This window comes from Terrapene carolina, unplaced genomic scaffold (assembly GCF_002925995.2).
Source record: "Terrapene carolina triunguis isolate 2854851 unplaced genomic scaffold, T_m_triunguis-2.0 Scaffold85, whole genome shotgun sequence".
In the NCBI taxonomy this organism is placed as follows: Eukaryota; Metazoa; Chordata; order Testudines; family Emydidae; genus Terrapene; species Terrapene triunguis.
Genome location: NW_020664436.1, coordinates 20,047,292 through 20,068,749, shown reverse-complemented (window position 1 = coordinate 20,068,749; position 21,458 = coordinate 20,047,292). Strand labels below are relative to the sequence as shown.

The window sequence follows — 21,458 nt, the reverse complement described above, 5'->3', positions numbered from 1 at the left end:
GCCCCTGAGCACTTGCTCTTGTAATGCTGAATGATGAGAAACCATAGAAGAAAGTAAGAGCTGTTCTAGCAATGAAAAAATAATACCATCAGAACAACAGTTAAGAGTCATTCCAGAAGTGGTCAAAGAAGAGTAGATAGAGGTGGAAGGGAGACAGTCAGTAGCTAAAATCATCTTGGGAAGCTGAACAGGCAAGGTGCAGGCAGCAGGCAGAAATGATAGTAGAGAGGAAGCAAAAGCCTATGCAGGCTATGGATTCCAGAACTACAATCTACTTCGCATAGAAATCCATACAAACCAGAAAATTATGTTTTATGTGTTCTAATACTTTACCAAACACTTACTACTGAGACAGCTTTAGTTCTATCTATAACCTTTGTTAATAAGTTATCTAGAATAGGCTGCAATAATCAAAACTACTATAGCAGTTACCAGAAATAATAGCAGCCATGTTCTCAGATGAAGACAAATTTCAATCAAAAAAGATCAATTTTTGCAAATTATTAAAGATAACATGTTTACTAAAGGTAAAGAGGATGACTTCAATCCAGAGGCAACTAGGAAAAAAGCCATGCTGTGAAGGAACAAGCTCTTTTAAAGTGCAAATTTCTGAAGGTTAGCAAAGGGAATATAGTAAACGACTGAGGAAAACCAAAAACAAACAAAAAAAACCCCAGTAGCCAGCCTCAGAGCTCAGATCAACTGACTTGGGCTTGTATGGCTCATGCTGCAGGGCTAAAAATAGCAGCGTGATGTTTGGGTCCGAACTCAGAGACCCTCTCTGCTCGCCAGGTTTCAGAGCCCAGGCTCCAGGACAAGCCCGAATGTCTACACTTGTTAACCCCGCAGCCTGAGCTCTGGAAGCACAAGTCAATTAACCCGGGCTCTAAGACTCCCTGGCACATAGTTTGTTTTGTTTTGCTGTGTAGACATACCCTCAATAGGTTAAAGCAATCAGGTTTTGCGTAAGTGGTCTTATGTTTGCCCCAGTATGGAAGGAGGATTTCAGCATCTTTTACTGTTACTTATGCACTCTCTTTCTTTTTCATTTCCATAAAATAGACACCTGTCTATCCACTATCAAATGCCTCACATGTCAGTACTAATAGAGACTATCTCCCTATGCCCCTAGGTTGTACTCCCCTCCCCCCCCCACCCTAAGCACTTTCCTTCTACATGAGAAGGTATGAGATTTTTATTTGGCCATTCAGCACAACATTAAGCATTAAGTCATTTGTATAACACCTTTAAACTTATTTACTGACAGTGCATAAAGCAAACATGCTTTCTTAGAGAACTTCAGCTGTTTTAAAAGCTTATTCACTTCCATATCTATTTTACCATCAAGTTCACAAAAGTGGTCCTGTGAATCATCATATCTTGCCCAGTCAATGAAAGCCTCTTTACTTTGGTTACTGAGAAAAAAAGAGAAAATAAATACATGTAATTGAATTTGACTTGTAAAAATGTTTTTATTTTTGTTTTTAAATGTATCCATGAAGAGTGTCAAAATAAGCAATCATAAAACCACAGATAATTTTGAATACAGAGAATTGATGGTGTGCAATATCTCTGGAGCTAAATTTAAAATGACTATATCCAAAGCACTGGAACATATCAATGAGCTATTGACTGTTAGATGCTTGTAAATTTATCTCAAGAGAAAGAACACGAATGACTGTATTCAGACTTGCCATACAAACATACCTTTCATGGCAAGCTGGAGTGTAAATCTAACCTGCGCTAGCCTGCAACGCACTAAGTGCCATGTGGATGGACACTGCTGCTGTGCACTAAAAGTTCCCTAGTACACTTTAGTCTACCCTACATTGAACTAGGAGTAGGTTAGAGCACACTAGGGAACTTTCAGTGTGTGTTGGGGTAGATACAAACCCCAGCTTGCCAAGAACTGTGTGTTCGTATAGACAAGTCTTTATATATTGTAGAAAAAACCCTGCATTGGCAAAGATGAACATGGGTCTTTCATCTCCTCTGCCCCATCTCTAACATCAACTGATTCTACATTACAATATGAGACAAGCCAATGATCTTGATTCTGTATATTGCTTTATAAATAGGATTATCCTCTTGAAAAAAAAAAAACCAGAAGAAAAAACCAAGGAATTAACTGTCACATTTCCCTAACTCTTCCTGTCCAATTACCTTGTAGTATTTGTAACAAACTACAATGTTTCTGTCTTGAGCCTTTAGCAAACAATGGTAAGCCAGCCATTAACTACAGCATTTCAAAACCAAAACACCAATAAACTCTCTCATTGGTAGATAGCAGCCATGTAGTGCCTTGGGAAGTAATGAATAAATCCCTTCAACCACCCATTCTTTCTGACCAAGTTAACCCAAACTCAGTTTTACAAACCTAGGGCCCAGTTCTACAACAAGATCCACGGATCCCTCTCCCTCTCCTTTTGTCATATTTGGAGAGAGCAGGAAGAACCTGAAGGTGTATCAGGTGGAGAGAAGCTCTATTCCTAGGAGCTTCCCCATCCAGTCAATTTCCTGTATTTTGCCAGCAGGCAGTCCCAGTTTGATTAAATTCAGCCAAACAGGCAGAATACCCCAGAGCTAGGAGCCATCAATAGGGTGTATTGCTGGGTTTGAAGGATTTGCATGGGAGGCATAGATGCTTCTCTCTCCAACCCTCTACATGCCCGCTGTCCACTTTCCCTACCCCAAGAGCTTTCACACTCCTTTTAACTCCCTTTTTCTTGGGAAAAAATTCTCTCTCTTAGTGACAGGCCAGTTTGGTCCTTTTTTCTGCAGAGAGAGAAGGCGCTGAAACTCTTTTTTTTTTTTTAAATAAAAGCAACAAGTTAGGAATCTGTCTCCTGATTTACTATAGGTTACGCTGAGCTTCCTGAAGCCAACACTCTTAAGATGATGTTCCCAAGAAGAAACAAAGATCTTATAGGTCAGGTTTACCTGTTCAAAACTGGGGTCCAAAAGTACTAGATCTCTGCTATGAAAGTCCACTAAAGTTGATTTTATCTTTCTACCTTTTTTGGGAGGATGGGTAGTACGAAATGTCAAAAAAAAAAAATTACATTCTGAAACTGTTTACCTACTCAGTTTTTAAGTGGGCTCTAACTCAAGAGCCTCTTATCCAAATCATTTTGAGTTTTGTAGAAAAATATCATTCCTGCTTCAGATCAAATCTATTTTTGTTTGTTTTGGAAGGATGGTGCTTGGTGGGGGGAGGAGGGGTTAGAGAAGGGGCCAAAGTTGAGCTTATAAGAAATTGGTTCCTCAACTATGGAGCAACTGCCATTGCTGCACAGTCAAGCTCATTTGATCAAAATGGCCCTTCAATATCCTGCTCCAAACTTTTCTCTGCTGGGAATCCAGATCCTCCTATGAAGTCCTCAGTAAATGCTATGTTCTAACATTGAAATTTTAGAAGCTGAGATAATTCGTTCAGGATGTGCAGATAAAAGATTTTAGACCAAAGTCCCCATTCTCTAGTATTTGTTTATACCACTCTGCCCAAGACAAAGTGGTAATAAAAAAACTCAGATGCTCTTTTTCCTGGGTTTCCTGCCTTCCCTGCTCATAGAGTTTTGTATACAATAAAAATCTTCCTTTAAAAAAGGAAAGATGATATTTGTTCTCTTCCTTCCGATCTTTAGCTTCAGAGGTTTTTGAGTCCATTAACTCGTATTTAACACCATGGCTATTTTCCACTGTTTTTACAGGGACTTTATAAAAGTGAAGAGAACAAAAAGCAGCAGTTTCCAAAATAACATACCAGAGTCAAGATGACCTTTTGTTGGTACTATTTACTTTAAGCACAGCTTACCTTAGAGTACTGTTAATTGCTCCCAGTTTGTTAGCTTGTTCACAGTCTTCCAAATCTTTGGTGTTATTTGCTCTTTTTGAGTACTGTAAGAAAGGTTATATTTAGTACACCAACATTAACTAGAGATGTCCTTCACCTCACCCCTTTCTTAGGGAAGTCAAAGTTGTGCAGTAAATACAAATCTGCTGATATGGAAAACACAAGGATTCTGAGGATGCAAGGTAATCTTGCTGATTTTGGAATCTTCTCCAGAATCAAAGTTTCCTTTAAAAAAAAAAAAAAAGTTTAAAACCTTTTCTATGTAATACAAATCAATAAAGTATTTGCTTGGACATTGTGCAGATACCTTAAAATACAGCACCAATGCGGATGTGAACATTCCCTTTCAACTTAAATAGAGCACTAAATTCAAAGACTAGCATTATGACCACTAGAATACTTACAATGTTAAGGCAGTTTGTACAGAACAAGAGCATGATCTGATCTAGGAGATCATTCATCACTGGAACCTGTCTATCGGCAGGTAAGCCCTTGCTGTGACTGAATTTAAAGACACTCCGATGAAGACCAAAGAGTTTTGAGTTACACTGGGGAAAGCATGAGTTGAAAGCATTGATGAATTGGACTCATAGGCTTCTTGACATGGTCTTGGCAAGGAGAAGCCAGTCATCAAGATAGGGAGAAAATGGTGAAGCCACAATGCCTGATATGGGCTGTTCTAAGCTCTTAGCAGTGACCCTCGGGGCAGTATTGAAAATGGTCACGGCCCACCAGGAATCTGAGAAAGCATCTGATGGGGTGAATGGCCACGTGAAAGTATGCGTCCTACACATCAACAAAACTACATGTTCTTTTCTAGAGATGGAATTATAGATGCCAGCGTGACCATGTGAAGTTTCAATTTGCGAATAAGACAGTTAAAATGGCAGAAATCAAGGATAGCCCAACTGCCCTTCTTTTTGGGTACTAGGAAGTATATTGAGTAAAAACCCTTTCCTTAATACTGAAGAGGTAACCGCTCACTTGCTCCTCACTATAAGAAGAATTCTACTTCTTGTTTGAGAATCTCCTTTTGAGAATGGTCCCTGAAAAGGGAGGAGGGGTTGGGCATTTTGGAGGGGGGGAAAAAAAAAAAAAAAGAGATAAATTTGATAGTATAGGTAGAATGGATGATGTTTATTACCCACTTATTCATTGTTATTGCACTCTAGATGCGGGAAAAGAGTGCAAAAGGGGTGTGGAAATCAACAGGTGGTGGCATCATTGGTTTGCAGCTCTCAAACTCGCATCAAAAAAATATCGTTTAGATGGGGGCTGGAACTGGGATGCTATTGCTGCAGAAGGTGGATGGAAACGGGACTTCTGAACCCTTTGCCTGTTACAGGCTAGCTCATAAGGCCACTGGTGGTAAAACTGCTGAGCCATTGGTCTACCCTTGTATAATTGCCTGCAGAATTTTCGCTTTGAGAGAGTGGTATATATACTCCCAGGGAGTGGAGGGGGGCTTGGAGTCCTTTAGACTGTGCAATGAATTATCTGTCTTTTGGTTAAAAAGATAAGTTTCATTGAAGTGCAGGTCCTCCTAGATACCTCTAAATCTCTCTGTGGCAGCTTAGACAACCAAAGAATTAACAGCAGGATGAGAAAAAGGGAAAGTGCACCCTTTTGGCAGGGATAAAACAGCATTTTGCTGTCCTCTTAGGGATAGAGGCACAAATGGCCAGGGTGTACCAGGCTGTTCAAGCTGTTTCCAGAATGGCTTCATTAATAGGAAGTGCTATTTGGTTGGATCCGGAGGATTGCCAGGAGTGTATGTTGAAGATCCTGAACTTCCTCAAGGGAGATCTGCAGCTCCTCTGCAACACTGTGTAACAGTTCCTGGAACTGCTTATGGTCATCGAGGGGACAGAGATATTGGAGTCACTATTTATCCAGATATGAGGACAGTCTCGTCAGTACCGCCAGCTCCAGATCCATCATCTTCTTCCATGGTGTCAGGAGGAATTTCTAGTTGTCCTCTTGCAGGGGCAGGGTGGACTGACTCCCTAGGGGATCATGTCGACTCTGCAGAGTGGTACAGGTCCCAGTATCCCAGAGAAGGCCAGGAAGATGGGTCAAAGGGTGGCTTTGGGAGTCTCCCTGGCATAGGGTACCAACAGTTCTGAGGCAGGTGCTGAAGTGGAAGTTGGTTCCAGACTGGTCTGGGAAGACGTGCCTCAGAGGAGGAGACATCAGTTCCTCGGGTTGTTCAGAGTCTCCGAAGAAAGAAAATGCTAAGTCTGGATCCATTGGCAGCACCAATGGTTCCACTGGAGGAAAATCATGGCTGTCTGATAGAATGGGAGACAAACTCCTCCCATAAGCTGCATCTCTTGATGTAGTCAGGACCACTCTTGTGAGGGAAGGACCTGGGATGATGGATTCTGGGAATCAGGGAGAACAAAAATGTCATTGGGTGTAGAATAAGACTCTGCTCTCCCTTGAGAGATCCTATCTGCCTGAACTGTTGGAGTCAATGCAGTTATGGTTTGTGCCAGCTGGGAGAGGCAGAACCAGTATTGTCGACGGTTAAGGCTCCCAATAGTTGCCTTTTGTCAATGCCATCAGTTCTCAGAGTTTAGGCTTGGTTGGTACTAGAGGCATCGTTGCCTCTGGAGCGCCATTTGGTACCGGGGTGCTGGAAAAAAAAAAGTTACCTACCTCTCGTAAGTGTTGTTCTTTGAGATGTATTGCTCATGTCCATTCCAATAGGTGTGTGCGTGCTCCACGATCGTCGGAAGGTTTTCCCCTAACAGTACCTGCTGGGTCAGCAGTGGAGCCCCCTGCAGTGGCACCCTAATCGTGGTGTATACAGGACACTGCCGACCCACCACCTGCTCAGTTCCTTCTTGCTGGAAGACTCCAACAGAGGGGAGGCGGATGGGATTTGGAATGGACATGAGCAACACATCTTGAAGAACAACGGTTACGAGAGGTAGGCAACCATTTTTTCTTCTTCGAGTGTTTGCTCACGTCCATTCCAATAGGCATCTCCCAAGCAGTTTCTGTGGTGACTTACGAAATGGCTTTCTGTGTTCAATGTAGAAGACTAGGGCATGCCTGATGTCCAGGGAATGGAGCATCCGCTCTCTGCCAGTGGCATGAGGCTTGGGGAAGAAGACCGGTAAAAATATGTCCTGATTCACATGGAACTGGGAGACCACCTTGGGTAGAAATGCAGGGTGAGGACGCAGCTGAACCTCGTCTTTGTAAAAGACAGTATAGGGGGGCTCGGAGATAAGTGCTTTGAGCTCAGAGACCCTTCTGGATGATGTTATTGCCACTGGAAAGGCAACCTTCCAAGAGAGGTAGGAGAGAAGGCAGGTGGCCATGGGCTCAAATGGAGGGCTCATGAGCCTGGTCAAGCCTAGGTTGAGGTCCCACTGGGGAACAGGCTGCCACACGTGGGGGTAAAGCCTGTCCAAGCCCTTGAGGAATTGGCTTACCAGTCTTCGGAAACCCCATGATCTACCCACTGCCCCTGGGTAGAAGGCCAAGATGGCAGCCAGGTGCACTTTTATAGATGATATTGCCCGCCCTTGTTGCTTCGGATCCAGTAAGTAGTCTGAAATGAGGGGAACTGGCACTTGCTGCGGTGGGATACTGTTCTGGAGGGACCAAATAGAAAACCGCTTCCACTTTGCCAGATACATGGCTCGGGTGGAAGGTTTCCTGCTTCCCAAGAGAACTTCTCTCACTGAGTCTGAACATTGGAGCTCCAACGATGGAGTTTCCATGCCATGAGGTGGAGGGACTCCAGGCTGGGGTGCTGGAGCTTGCCATGGTCCTGAGTGATGAAGTCCAGGCATAAGGGAAGGGTTAGGAGGACTCTGTGTATGAGAGGAAAGGGCAGGAATGCATAGAGCATGTGACTCGTCCACGTGAGGTGAAAAGGGTCCACGATGGAGCCTGGGCTGTGGTTCAGAAAGGAGCAAAACCATTGGCACTTCCTGTTGCTCAGTGTCGCGAACATGTCTATGTCCCACCTCCCGGAGAAGGAGTTGCTCATGAGAAGGGTCCCTGAAGAGGGACGGAGAAGGCGGGAGGGAACAGAACTGGATAGAATATCCCACCCCTATCATGCTCAGAGCCCAGTGATCTGTTGTGATCTGGGACCAAGCACAGTAGAAGAAGGGAGGGTAATTGAGTCCTGGTGCACCGTCCTCGGGCACACCTTCAAAAGTTAGGTTTCGGCCCCAGGGGCTGTTTGGACGAGCCCAGGTCTTGGCCTGAGAAGGACTGTGATTGGTACCTCCTATTATTCCTGCCCATTCTCCTGGCGGAGTCCTGCCTCGGGGGTCTGGACTAGAAGCAGAAGGGAGCCTGGGGTTTGAAGGGCTTCTTCTGGGGTGTGGGAGTGTGGATCCCCAGGGACTTCAATGTCACCCTTGAGTCTTTCAGACTGTGCAAGCGGGAGTCCATGTTCTTGGCAAACAAGCCTGCATGGTCAAATGGCAGGTCCTGAATGGCGTTCTGGACCTCCGGAGGCATGCCCGAAACCTGTAACCAGGCGCTCCGTCTCATGGTGATTGCTGTGGCCGTAGTCTGAGATGCAGAGTCAGCGGCAGCCTGGAGGGAGTTCCTTGACACCACCTTCCCCGTCTCAAGAAGTGCCGCGAACTCCGGGCATGAGTCTGACAGGAGCAATTCCTGGAACTTAGCTAGCGCTCTCCAGGAATTGAAGGCGTAGCAGCTGAGCACCACTTGCTGATTAGCAACGCGAAGCTGGAGCGCCCCAGTCAAGTAGACTTTACAGCCGTAAAGGTCCAGCTTTTTAGCATCCCGTGACTTTGGGGCAGGACCTGGTTGACCTTGCCGCTCTTTATGGCTCGCTGCATCCACCACTAATGTTCCAGGCTGAGAATGGGTAAAAAGGTGTTCGTACCCCTTTGGTGACACAAAATACCTCCTTTCCACCCCTTTGGCTGTGGGAAGTATGGAGGCCTGGGTCTGCCATAGCACCTTTGTGATGTTTTGTATGGTCTTTATAAGGGGCAAGGCTACCCTGTACTGGCATGTCCTGTGATCTGCGGTGCCAGGACCAGTGCCTGCTGACTTGAGCTCACGAGGCTCGGTCAGTTTCATTGCAGAATAGACTTCAAGCTGGAGTCTGAGCTCTGGGATCCTCCCACCTCACAGGGTCCCACAGCTCAGGCTCCAGCCCAAGCCCAGAAGTCTACACTGCAATGAAACAGCCCTGCAGCGTGAGCCTCGTGAGTCTGAGTCAGCTGGCATGGGCCAGCCACAGGTTTTTCATTGCAGTGTAGACATACCCAAAGTCATCATGCAAATACATATTTCATATTCAGACCATATTAAATTGTATTGACTTGAAGAAACTACTGTATTTGGTAGCATCAACGTCTATGGGGGGAAGAGGTATCAGAATACTGTATCTTTACTGTATCAGCAAAGTGAGAAGTCAGTGTCCAGAAATACATGCTAAAAATAAAAAGTGAAGTTAAAGAGATTTTGATCAGGTCTTCAGGAGATTAGATAAGCTGTAATGGAAATGTTACAGTTAGTTAATTTCTGAGGCTAGCTTTGTGGTCAAAACTTCTCCTAAACTTCATTTTCCTATCTTCTGTGTATTTATAAAAGCCTTTTTGTTCCATCTGCAACCTACACACCAACATAGCATCCCTCCTCTCATCTACAGAAAATAATGCTGCTGAATAGTTCCTAAGTGCACTCAGGCAACAGAAGGCAGACAAATTTGCATACTCACAGCAAGGTATCAATATTTTTAGCACTTATGTTTTTTATAAAATGTATGTAAATTGTTATTTCTTTTCATAAGCATCAAATCAATGTTACAAGAGTAATAAGGCATCACAAACATTTATTTTGTATTTCTGTAATTTAAAACAATTTTATAAAAATAATTGTGTTCTGTAAAGTTTTAGCAAGCAGCATAAATTATAAAACATTTAAAATGGCAGATTTATAATTGAAAATGATGGACCCTTACTTCAAAGCAGCATTAATGAGTAAGGCTATTCACTGACTTGGTTAGACTGCTGGTGTTTTGAGACCACTGCCTATCATGCTGACCAATATTGTCTCATTGTTTCCTTGTACTCTCCCATCTGTTGTCCCATTTGATATTTCAACTGTAAGTTCTTTGGGGAAAAGAAGAAGTCTTTTTGTTCTGTGTTTGTAAAGGGCCTAACACAGGGCTCCCAGTTGATAACTAGGGCCCTGAGACATTATGGCAGAGGTTCCCAAACTTTTTTTGATGAAGTATTTCCTGCCGAGACCATGGAGCAAAATGGTACCCTCCACGCAGCGTGACTACATACGCATGCCATGTGGAGAATGCCATTGTGTAGAGTAAAATGGCGTCTTCTGAACATCATGAGCTCGTATGCACCATATGTTGGGGTCATGCTGTTCAAAGCAAAATGGTGTCCTCCGCACTTTTGGGGTAGCAACCAAACAGTTTGGGAACCACTGCATTACAGTAATAAAAGTAATTCATGTTCCTTCTCTTGAACATGTTGCAATGGAACACTGACAAGAAAAATCCCAGGACAACAATTCAGAGGTGGAGAGATCACCACAGGACTCAAAGAAGAGTGTTTGAATGAAGAGATTTGAATGAATTAGGGAAAAGGAGAAAGAGCACTTGACAAACATGAAGGGGGAGACTGTCCCAAGCAAAGGGGCAGCATGAAAAATGTACTAAGCTAAGAGAGTCTAAGAAAAGAATGATATAGCAGCAAGGACAACAAAGGATCCAGATAAGCATAGGAGGGATCAGAGCAGAGACATAGGCAGTGGTGAGATTATAGAGGTCTTAAAGGGGTGGGAAGAAGGATTTTGAATTTGATACAGAAAAAGGACAAACCAGCGAAGAGGAGAAAAAGAAGTTTAATTTTGGACAGAATGAGTGAGATGGTGATGGGACCATCTAGGAGGTTACTGGAACTGCAAAGCTTTGCAGAGGATCTGAGATTAGAAAATACACAGCTTTCTTAAGAGGTAGATTTTGGAGAAGTAGAAAGGATGAATTGAGGAGAGGTGAGCAGGAGCAGACAGTGTGCTCATGACCTAACAACTAATTAGCGGCTAGTTTAAGTTTACAAATCTCATTGTTGGGCTGAATTTTCATCTCAAAGGATTAAATGCATCAACATACTGCGACACAGAGACCCCTTGCCAAAGGGTCCCCTGTTCTTTGCAAACATCTCACCTCAGACCTGACAAACTCACTACACCACATACCTTACCTGTTACTCTTTATGGAAAAATATCCTGTAAGACATATTTACACATAAGCACAGCCCAAGAAAGTGCTACTGATATGGCTCCACTGAGCACATGAAAAGAGACAGTCCACAATAAAAGGAATTCAAATACAAACTCCGATCAGCCCAGGTTAATGCAGCTACCTTAGACTCAAGACCCACAGAGGTGTCTGAGGAGACCCTAATGAATTTTGTAAGGTCTGACACATTGGTGGATGATCTAGAAAGTGAATGGCAAGGTATGCCTAAGTTGGAGAGACACTGGCATCCAGGTTTCTCTGGTCAGAGAAGAGTGTTATAGAAGCTGACATGCTCCCAGAGGAGAATGTAAAAATCCTTGCATTGGGAAAATCTGAAACTAATGTACACTTAGCTCAAGCAGAGTTGGGAGTCAGAAGGTTTAAAAGTTACTTTAAAATAAAACAATGTTGAGAGAAGGGAGACCTCTCAATATTTATACAGTCAGGATAGGTGTCCTTCATTATTTCATTACAAAAAAGACATTACTGGCTCTCTAGTCATTCTGGCTTCTCTACCTGAAATTCTGTTATTAGATTCTTCCACATATTCATCATTGTGGGCTATGTGTAGCCATAAGGTAATAGAACCCCTACCATGCTGCACGTCTGGGGACCAATGAATAGGGTCACAACAGGAAGCCGCAGAAAGGGAAACGATGAGGAGTTCATTTACGAGAACTCTGGTCCCCACAGAGCCCACCCTTCCACCTTACCTTTTATTGATGTAACACACCAAGACACTTTTCTTCAGACTTGATTAGTCTGCTGAGACTCAGTGCTGCCAGCACACAGTGTCGGATTGAACTGTATGTGGCAATTATACAGAACACCAAATATATACATACAATATTTGTTATTTACCCACAATTCCTTCACACCGAATACATAAAAGGCATAGGGTTTGTTTGTTTTTTTGTTATAAGCAAAAACCACATACACAAGAAGACATATGTAAAAAATAATGTTTACCACTGATCCAAGGCTAAAAATGGACAATAAAGACTATACATAGTATTTGTAATTTTGGGGTTATTTATTTTTTAATCAGAAAAATAGCTTGGAAAATAAAAAGACATTACTTACTTTATTAGAACTCCCAGCTTTAATTCCAATTGGTACTTTACTCTAAAATAAAAAGACAAATTACTATCTTTTTGCACTGTTCACAGAAATGATTATGCCACAATGCCTGTAAGATTGATAGCTAACCAAGCTGTTAACTATTTTCTGCAAGTTGACACCTTTTAATTCCTTGCTGGGGTGATTCCTAGTTCTCTCAACTTACGTTTGCTACTCCAACCCAAGATAAGAGCAGTCGGCTCCTTCTAGGTTGAAAGCTTATTTCAGTTTCTTTTAACTATTTGGTACTTATTTTTGCCTGACTAAACAATGAGCAATAGCTAATACTTTGGATACCCATCATTCAATTTTATCACTAATGGATACTATTATTAAAAAGTATTTCAGTTGTATTACCCTGAACAAAAGTGGCAATAACTAAGTTTATTATTGCCAATTTCTTTTACAAATCTAAGATTTCACTAGCAGATATTAAACATTAGAGACTAGAATGGTGTGTAAATACACACATTTGTCTAATAAAGCTCATCCTTATAATTTACAGTAGTTCTGGAAAGTCTACAAAAGTCTGCAAGAAATATTTATCTCTAACCAATATGAACCCAATACCTCAATTTCATCTACCAAATCTGATTTTTTTATTGCAAGTCTGGGGAAGATTAGCTTTCAACTGACAAAGTACAACCTTCAACTCAACAGTCGGGGAGGAACTGAAGTTTATCACGTGTACATTCCAAAAGCATAAGTTACATACACACACTGTATGCCTGTTCTAACCACTCAGTTGGGTGACAGAATGAAAAATGTCAATTACTATAGATTTTACTCCCACACGTGTCATGAAACTTCATTAATCAATGTTTGTAGAATGCTTTGGCATCTGGATGAAGGGAGCTACAAAAATGCAAGCTATTCTGACCATCCAAATTGAGGAATAATTGACCCAGATTTTCAAATCTAGTTGGAGATAGCCAGACCAATTTCTTCTATGGTTATGTGAGAAAATAATGATTTCTTGTTTTACTTTGATCCATACCTCAGGACAAGGCTCTACGTGACAATCTCTGATAGAACAATGGCCATCATCAGCCCAGAATGGACATGGTCTCTTAAGATTAACCTAAAAAAAAAAAAAAAAGGAAAAAAGGCAGAAAAAGAAATATGCTATTAACAAATTGATATAGAGCTACTTGAAAGTCTAGGAAATTCTCTTCATAACAGGATAGTCTTCCTATTGGAGGATGGAGAGCAAGTAATCATTAATGATTTGACAGTCTACATTTTTTAAGTTAAACAATCCTCCCACTTTCAATATTCACTTCTTGTGAAAAGACTATCAATAAACTCTTCCACTAAGATTGACTTCAACCCACGTTGCTATAATACCACAGAGCCCTCACAAATGAATTTTGTCTTTGTACACATATAGATATCTTTTAGCAATAACTGGTCTCCTGAAAGTTAAGGTTGAATTGGTTTTTGGGTTGTTGTTTTTTTCTGCATTCATTTCAAGGAAACTAGAATAGCAGAATACTAATGCTCTCTTAACCAGAGAGCTGATGTACTCAATTATATTTGGATATATTGAAAAACTTACCAAAGTACAGTTTCTTACTTTGCTGGTTACACTTCTAAAACCACATGAAATATTCTCTAGTGTAAATAGAAGCAGTGAAGAAGGGTCAAATGGTGACCTCAATGGTGAACACCAATGGCATTTCCTGATTGAGACTGCTATCGGTCATCGAACAGTACAATGATAAAGCAATGCAGTACAGATTGGGCTGTGGAGATAAGCTAAAGAGAGATTCCGAATTGTTCATCTCTGATCTTTTTAATTATACTTTTTAACAATTCAAGTTACAAAAAAGAAGTAACACACTGTTTTTCTTCCTTTGAATTAGCATAAAAAAGGAAAAAACCCCAACACACCGACTGAGATTCGAAAGCACCCTCTTGCCCTCTGCTTACCTCACACAGTGAAGTCTTTTGTCTTCAACCCCCAGAACTTGTCTGCACTGAGAAATTTAGCAATGTAATTATACCAGTATAATTATGCCAGTAAATTTCTCCTTTTAGGCAAGCCCCCAGAAAATGAGACATTTGAAATCCAACACTATTTCAATTGAAAAATAAATCAGAAGGTATACTCTTGAGTCTTTGTACTTGGTTGCCAAAGCATTTGAAGCTAAAAAATGGCAGACTTCTGAATAAAAACAGTGATCATTTAACTCTTTCGTGCCTATGGTGCACATACTTTTTAAGACCTCATTTTGTTGTTCTTTTTAATATGGCTTATACAAAATGTTCCCTCAGTTAATATACACCACTCTGAAGGGCACTCAATGGATCGGGATATTATTTAGATTCAGTGTTGTCCAACTTGAACATCTTGCTAAGGAGGTAGCTAACTACCACTTTGAAACTGATAAGAGTAAGGGACTTAATCATGCTATCAAATATGCAGGCTACAAATCTTGTAAAAAATCAGCTACTTTGCTGGAATGCAGCAAAACTGATCCAATTATGCAAGACCGCAATAACCCTAAAAAAATTCAATACTAAATTTAAAGCAAAAACCTTAAGAAGCATATTTGATGTAAGAATTATATAAGTAATTTAACAATTATATGCAGACTTTAAAGAAGATTTTAAACCAGAAACCAAACCCAAGTAGTTTGTTTTATGGAAATATAATAATAATAATAATAATAATACCTATTTCCTATATAGCACTCATCAGTAGATCTCAAAGCACTTCACAATAAAACAACTTGAAACTATAAAATTTAGAACAAAAACAATAAAATCTTAACTATGAACAAGAATAAAAAGAGTTTTTCTAAATGTTTTGGAAAATGCATCATCAAGGACAAGAGACTATAGTAGAAGCTATGACTCAGACCATACAGTGGTGAGAAGGAACTGGAGACATTGGTGGCCTGCCCCAGCATTTATCACCTGAGGAGAAACCATGAGGCAATGCAAGGACGCATGCGCAGACTGCCAAATAGTATTACTTTCAAAAGCTCCAGCTTCGGGCGCATGCGCATAACCCTCAGTGGAATACAATTGAAACCATCCAAAGAAGGTTAAGTGACTTGTCCATTGTCACACTGGAAGTTTGCACAGAAGCAAGGAATTGATCCTGGATCTCCCAAGTCCTAGCCTAGGTTATGAGTACAGAGAAAACACAGATACCACAAGTACACCATTCCTATAGTTTATAGCATCAGAAACCTTTGATAAATTTTGTTTTAGAAAAGTCTTGGCTAGTTTACATCCAAAAATAGTTATTTCCTCCATCTCTTTCCTACAATAGGTAAGGTGAAGTTCCAACATCCATTTTCACCACTATTACCCTGTAAGTGCCCATAATTTTCTCAAGTTAATTTGGAGCTAAAATGTTCAATGCTTGTTTATAGCATAAAGGTGAAATATTCTGTAAAGTCTAAGCAAACCATTCAGCCCTTTTACAATCATCAAAATGTTTAGTAACCAGCTACCTCACATATTTTCCCCCTTGTTTTCAAACAGAAGTACTGACACTTGCATAACTCAAATCTGCTCAAGCTAGAAACTCCATCCAGAAATTTTAAAGTTACAATAGGGTGACCAGACGTCCCGATATTACCGGGACAGTCCCGATTTTAGGGGACTTGTCCCGTGTCCCGACCTTACATCGGTCGGGACGCACTTTATGTCCCGATATTGAGGGACCGCGGCAAGCCGGCGCCACTTCCCGCTTCTTCTGGGCCCTGGGGCAGCGCAGCTGAGCTCCCGGCGCCGGCCAGCAGGAGCCTGCAGAGTGCTGCAGCCCCATTCCCCAGGCACGCACAGAAGCAAGGCCGGGGCTTGTAGGCGCCGGCAGCCTGCAGCGGGCAGAGAGCGCCCCTGCCCCCACCCAGTGCAGGGAGCTCTTTGGGGGATGGCTCTGGTTGCTGGGTGGGGAGCCGGGACGGTAGCCCGGCTCAGCTCATAGCTGAGCAGCAGCAGCTCGCGTTGCTCCTGAGCCACCGGCCACTCGCTCTAGGTAACTGCTCGCCTGCTCGGCCCCCTTTCCTCTGGCTCCCCGGTTCCAAAAGCCTCCAGTCCGGGACGGGGTTTAAAGGAGCAGCCCCCTAGCCATGCTGCCTGCCCTGCCCTCCTCAGGGGGCGAAGGAGCTCTCTGGATTTAAGGCAGTCTTGCAGACCCAGCAATCGCTGTTTCCAGAGCCGAAGTCTCTTCCCCTGGAAGGGAGGGGATCTGGGTGGAAGGAGGCGTTTGTAAATGCACCATAGATTGAGTGGCTCTTGTTGATATACACAAGTACTGCTGTGTGCTCTCTTGAACGGAGTGGGTGTGGGGGGGGCTTTGGTTTCTGCTCTCTGATAAACAACGAAGGCTTAAAAATGTGAAGAGGAGGACCAGAGGAGAGGAGGAAAAGTCTGAGGGGAGCAGAGTCTCAGCCATAGGTGTGTTGGGGTATATGTTAGGTTGAAAAGTACCTCCCGAGTCCCACTATACAAAAAGAATTGGGGGTTTGTTGTTGCTGGCTCCCCGGCCCGGCCCCGCCAATTTTTCCTCCTGTGCTCCGGCGGTGGTGTTTTTTTTTTTTTTTTTTTTGCTCCGCCCCCCTGCGTCCCGATATTTCACTTCTATCATCTGGTCCCCCTAAGTTACAAGCACTTAGAGTCATCAATTTCATGCATATGGCAGAACCACAACTGCCACTCAAACTGAATTTCTTAACTTCTGAGTACTCATTTTCTCAACCTTAATGATGCATTAGTGGTAGATTTTGTATTTAAGAAATACATATACACTCACAGAATAAGTTCAGAATTAAGATTGCATTTCAGTCTCTTTGCCCCTAAAACACTTTCACAGGTCACACACATGCAAGAGGTAAAGTTACATAATGCCAGTACAATGGTATAAGAAATTTTTATATAGTATGTCAATACACCAGTATTAATCTGATGCTTCAACATGAAATTTTTAATGCACCACATTTATTCATTTCTAAAATAATTTTTGCCCAGTAGTGTTTCACTGCCTGCAGATAGCATATGTAATAACATAATTGGAAACCTTATGTCCAATCAATTTTATACAAAATACTTGTATGTAACAAAACACAACTTCAGATTTGAAGCAGAAGGATTAGGGAGGACAACAGAATTATATAAATCTCCATGAAGAGCAAGTATTAGAAGGGGTCTTCTCTTCTCTAAAGAAGGCTTAATAATATAGCTCAAAAGTATTTATTTATTTATTTAGCTATAGGAAAGGCAAACAAATACAGTATTTCAATTAATGTTCTTTAATAAAGCAAACAGCATCTCCTACTCAAAGAGAAGAAACAAATCTGTTATACTTACAGTACATTTTTTCTTCTTTTTATTACAAATGAGGAATAAGATATCCCCTAATTATGAATACCACCACCACCCCCCAAAAAAGCAGAAGCTCAGAAGACAGTCTGTTACAAACAGGCCAAATCTTGATTAGTTACACAATGTTGAGTCCTAGTGATGACGTTTAGTAATACAGTTTGTATTTATATGCCACCTTTTATCAGAGGATCCCAAAGTGCTTTACAAAAGTTGATACACTATCCCAATTTTACAGATGGGGAAACCAGGAAATAAAGAGTATCTGACTTACCCAAAGTCACAAAATGAAACAGTGCCAGAGTTGGGAACAGAACTGAGCGCTCAATACCAAATCCCCTGTTTTAGCTACTAGACTATACTGCTTCCCCTGTTCTCTAAAAGAAAGCTGAGAAATCTACTACACATAGCACAAGCAGGTTTTCTGACTACTAACTAAGTTCATACAGGCTAAAAATAAGTTACAGTCTCTAGTCAGAACTGCTTTGCATGGCAAGAATCAATTGATGGAAGACATCAAGACCTTCTGAAATAGTAGCTCAGATGGAAAAAACAAAAATCATATTCAATCTGCCTTCCCTTAGCTAACTGCCTTACAATGCAAGAAGTGCTTTAAATTCATCCATTTGGGGGATGCTCAATTTGTTTTGTTTTAAAGTAATTTTGCATGGAGATTTCTTTTTTGTTTTCTGTATTTTGGAGGAATTTATAACTTCTGCTGCAGTTGCAGAAGAAAAGTGGAATTTAGAACTCAGGAATTAATTGATCTGTTAGGTACAAGAGAAGGGGATGAGATTTTCAAAATGTTTTGTTTTTAGCCATTTGTTATTTCTAAATCTCCATGTACATTATGCTAATTTAGCATAGAACTCTTAAAAATTGAATATTTGAAATTAATCCTGAAAGTTAAATCTCTTCTAGAGTAATTCAATTCTTGAATCTCATTAATTCATACTAGCTGGGAGACTGAAATCCTGCGTACAAAGATTCAATGATTCTCCCCCAATAATTTAGCACCGAGGAGTTGCACTAATGCTAAAGCGAAAAAATTATCAATGTAGGCAAAACCATGGTAGATAAGACTTTGGGTATGTCTACACCCAGCCGCTAGTTCGGCGGCTGGCAATCGAAGTTCTGGGTTCGACTTATCGCGTCTTGTCTGGACGCGATAAGTCGAACCCGGAAGTGCTCGCCGTCGACTGCGGTACTCCAGCTAGACGAGAGGAGTACCGCGGAGTCGACGGGGGAGCCTGCCTGCCTCGTGTGGACCGACGTAAGTTCGAACTAAGGTACTTCGAACTTCAGCTACGTTATTCACGTAGCTGAAGTTGCGTACCTTAGTTCGATTTGGGGGGTTAGTGTAGACCAAGCCTTTGTGATTTAGTAAGAGAACAATATGTGAGTCTCAAGTATACTGCATCACAAAATTGAATGTTTTATTATTTTGACAGGTAGACTTTAATTTTTAATTATGTTATCATTTCATATTATATTAGCCAATATGCTGCAGCATTTAGTGTGGATGTAGCCAAACTGTGATCTGTAGCGAGTTGTCTAGTCATATAATGCTGGCTCTCCTTGTTTCCCGTTGCTAATTGCATTAATAGGTAACTAAAATATATTAAATACTGCCCTAAGATTACTCTTCCAGTTTAGCAATTGCTGTAGTTAACATGGGGATATTATGTAATTGTGAATGAAGAAAGGGCAGGTGGGTCCACAAGACTACATTTTTTTTGTGGTGTGGTCCACACCACAAAAAAAATCAAGAATCCCTAACTTAATAAGAGTTCAGTAATAAGATCTCACTACAGAACTACTAACAAATCTTTGAAAAGTAGAGCAAGACTCCTGACTGTTTTGTAATAATTTTAGTAGCAAAATGAGAATTAGCAATGTTCTGTCCTGACCCCGGAAACAAATGATACTAACAGACAGAAATGCTAGCCCTGACTTGATATACTGCTAAAACAAAGACATCTGGAATGGGTTCTCAGTGCCATCAGATGCATCATGTATTTCTTTCACATTTTAAAAGTTACATTAAATAATATTTGTCTGGATTAAGTCAATTTGTTTTAAAAGCAATTTAGTTCACTCAAGTGCAAACCCTGAAGATGATTAGATGCTTTTGGTCATATTATTCTCAACAAATTTTGGATTGCCCTAGTAAGCAGAAGATAGATAACTTACATATATGCTTATATTTAATTTTCTTCCCCTTCAGCAATGTTATAGTCTATGCTTTGTTACTTCTTTGATCAGCTGCAAATTACAACATAGCTGGCGGTTAGCCTTAAATGCAGGACTTCAAAAAGATGTTAGAAACCACAAGATCGCCTGGAGTCTACAATTCTTAAAAGGAAATAAGGTTAGACCAGGGCTTTGGAGCGGAGCCCGGAGCTGGAGCAAGGCAGCAGCTCCGGAGCATTGGAGCTGCAGGTTTTTGCCTGGAGCTGGAGCGGAGCCGGAGCACAGCTCCAAAGCCCTGGTAGACATTAAACATTTTTCCCTCCATAATACATAAAGGAGGTCAAAGCGCTATCCCACTCTGCCACTTCTATTGTGAAGAACTTTTATTTTCTTTCTGCCTTAAAAAAAAGGCCCACAACAAACATTAGATATGTTGTTCTCATCTACCTTTTCTCTCTCCTCTTGGCCCACAATCCTCTACCAAAAAACTATGGACAAATGCAGAACTGCTGGACAACAAAAATACCAGACAAGGGAAATTTGAGTAAGACCACAAGTGATTTTTAGTCCAACTGTTTAAAAACATTTAACTCAAATGCCTACATAGCAATTGTGGGAAAAGTTGTGTTTGTTAAAGATTCAGTACTCTGTTAATTAAAAGCTAAAAAAGCTTCCATTCCATTTCCAATAAATTCTGCAACAAAATCAGACCACGACCAGATGACATTCCTGATATTAAGTTCAGGCCTTCTGATACATCATAAAGAATCAAAAGGGCATAAGCTAACTTTTTTTTTTTTTTTTTAAACAGATTACCTTTAATCATAGACATATATTTTTCTTTGTCAATCTATCTAGGCTGTTTGACTTTTACACAGCATTTCTTTTTCACAACTTCCAGTTCCCCACCACTAACACCTAGGATACGTCTACACTGCAATAAAAAACCCACAGCATTGAATCTCAGAATCAGGGTCAACAGACTCAGACTCACATGGCTCAGACTGTGTGGCTAATAATTGCAACACATATGTTTGGTTTTGGGCTGAAGCCCAGCCTTTGAGACCCTCCTCCCTCACAGGGTCTTAGAGCCTGGGTCCAGCCAGAGCATCTACACTGCATTTTTCAGCCCTACAGCCTGAGCCCTGCAAACCCAAATCAGCTGGTCTGGGCCAGTGCCGTAAATCTTTTACTGCAGTGGAGAAGTATCCCTACAGGCATTCTGAGGTCAGGTCAGGGGCTAAAAGTTAAGATACAAACTACTGAAGGTCAAAAATATTTCATTGGTAAAATGGCTAGATTAGTACCTGCTAAAACTGCAGATTTTAAAGCCAATTATTTTTGTAGCAGAACCTCTGTGGCAAGAACCAAAAATCATATTCAAAATCAGTTTCTCTAGCCATTACGTATGATGCAACAGAGGGTCCTGTGGCACCTTTGAGACTAACAGAAGTATTGGGAGCATAAGCTTTCGTGGGTAAGAACCTCACTTCTTCAGATGCAAGACATTACGTATGATGTGGCTAACCATATTATGAAAAAAAGATGTATCAAGATGTGGTATTTGATTTGTAGTGCAATGAGATGTGGAACCCTGAATTCTTACTATATACAACAATCCTTACTCTTCCCCTCCAATCGCTCTTCTTCCATTGTCCTGGCAGCCGGGGGGGGGGGGGGGGGGGG

The 21,458-nt window shown here is 41.4% G+C and overlaps 1 protein-coding gene across 1 annotated transcript in view; it reads right to left on the bottom strand.

Annotated features, from left to right (window-relative positions):
* Nucleotides 1-21,458, bottom strand: part of ERO1B (endoplasmic reticulum oxidoreductase 1 beta) — a 51,742-nt gene that overhangs the window by 21,167 nt on the left and 9,117 nt on the right. The window contains 5 exon segments of the mRNA XM_026649666.2: nucleotides 1,342-1,415; nucleotides 3,815-3,897; nucleotides 12,207-12,248; nucleotides 13,240-13,355; nucleotides 21,457-21,458. The exon segment at nucleotides 21,457-21,458 is cut by the window's right edge and continues 86 nt beyond it. Coding sequence (XP_026505451.1) covers nucleotides 1,342-1,415; nucleotides 3,815-3,897; nucleotides 12,207-12,248; nucleotides 13,240-13,355; nucleotides 21,457-21,458 — 317 coding nt within the window.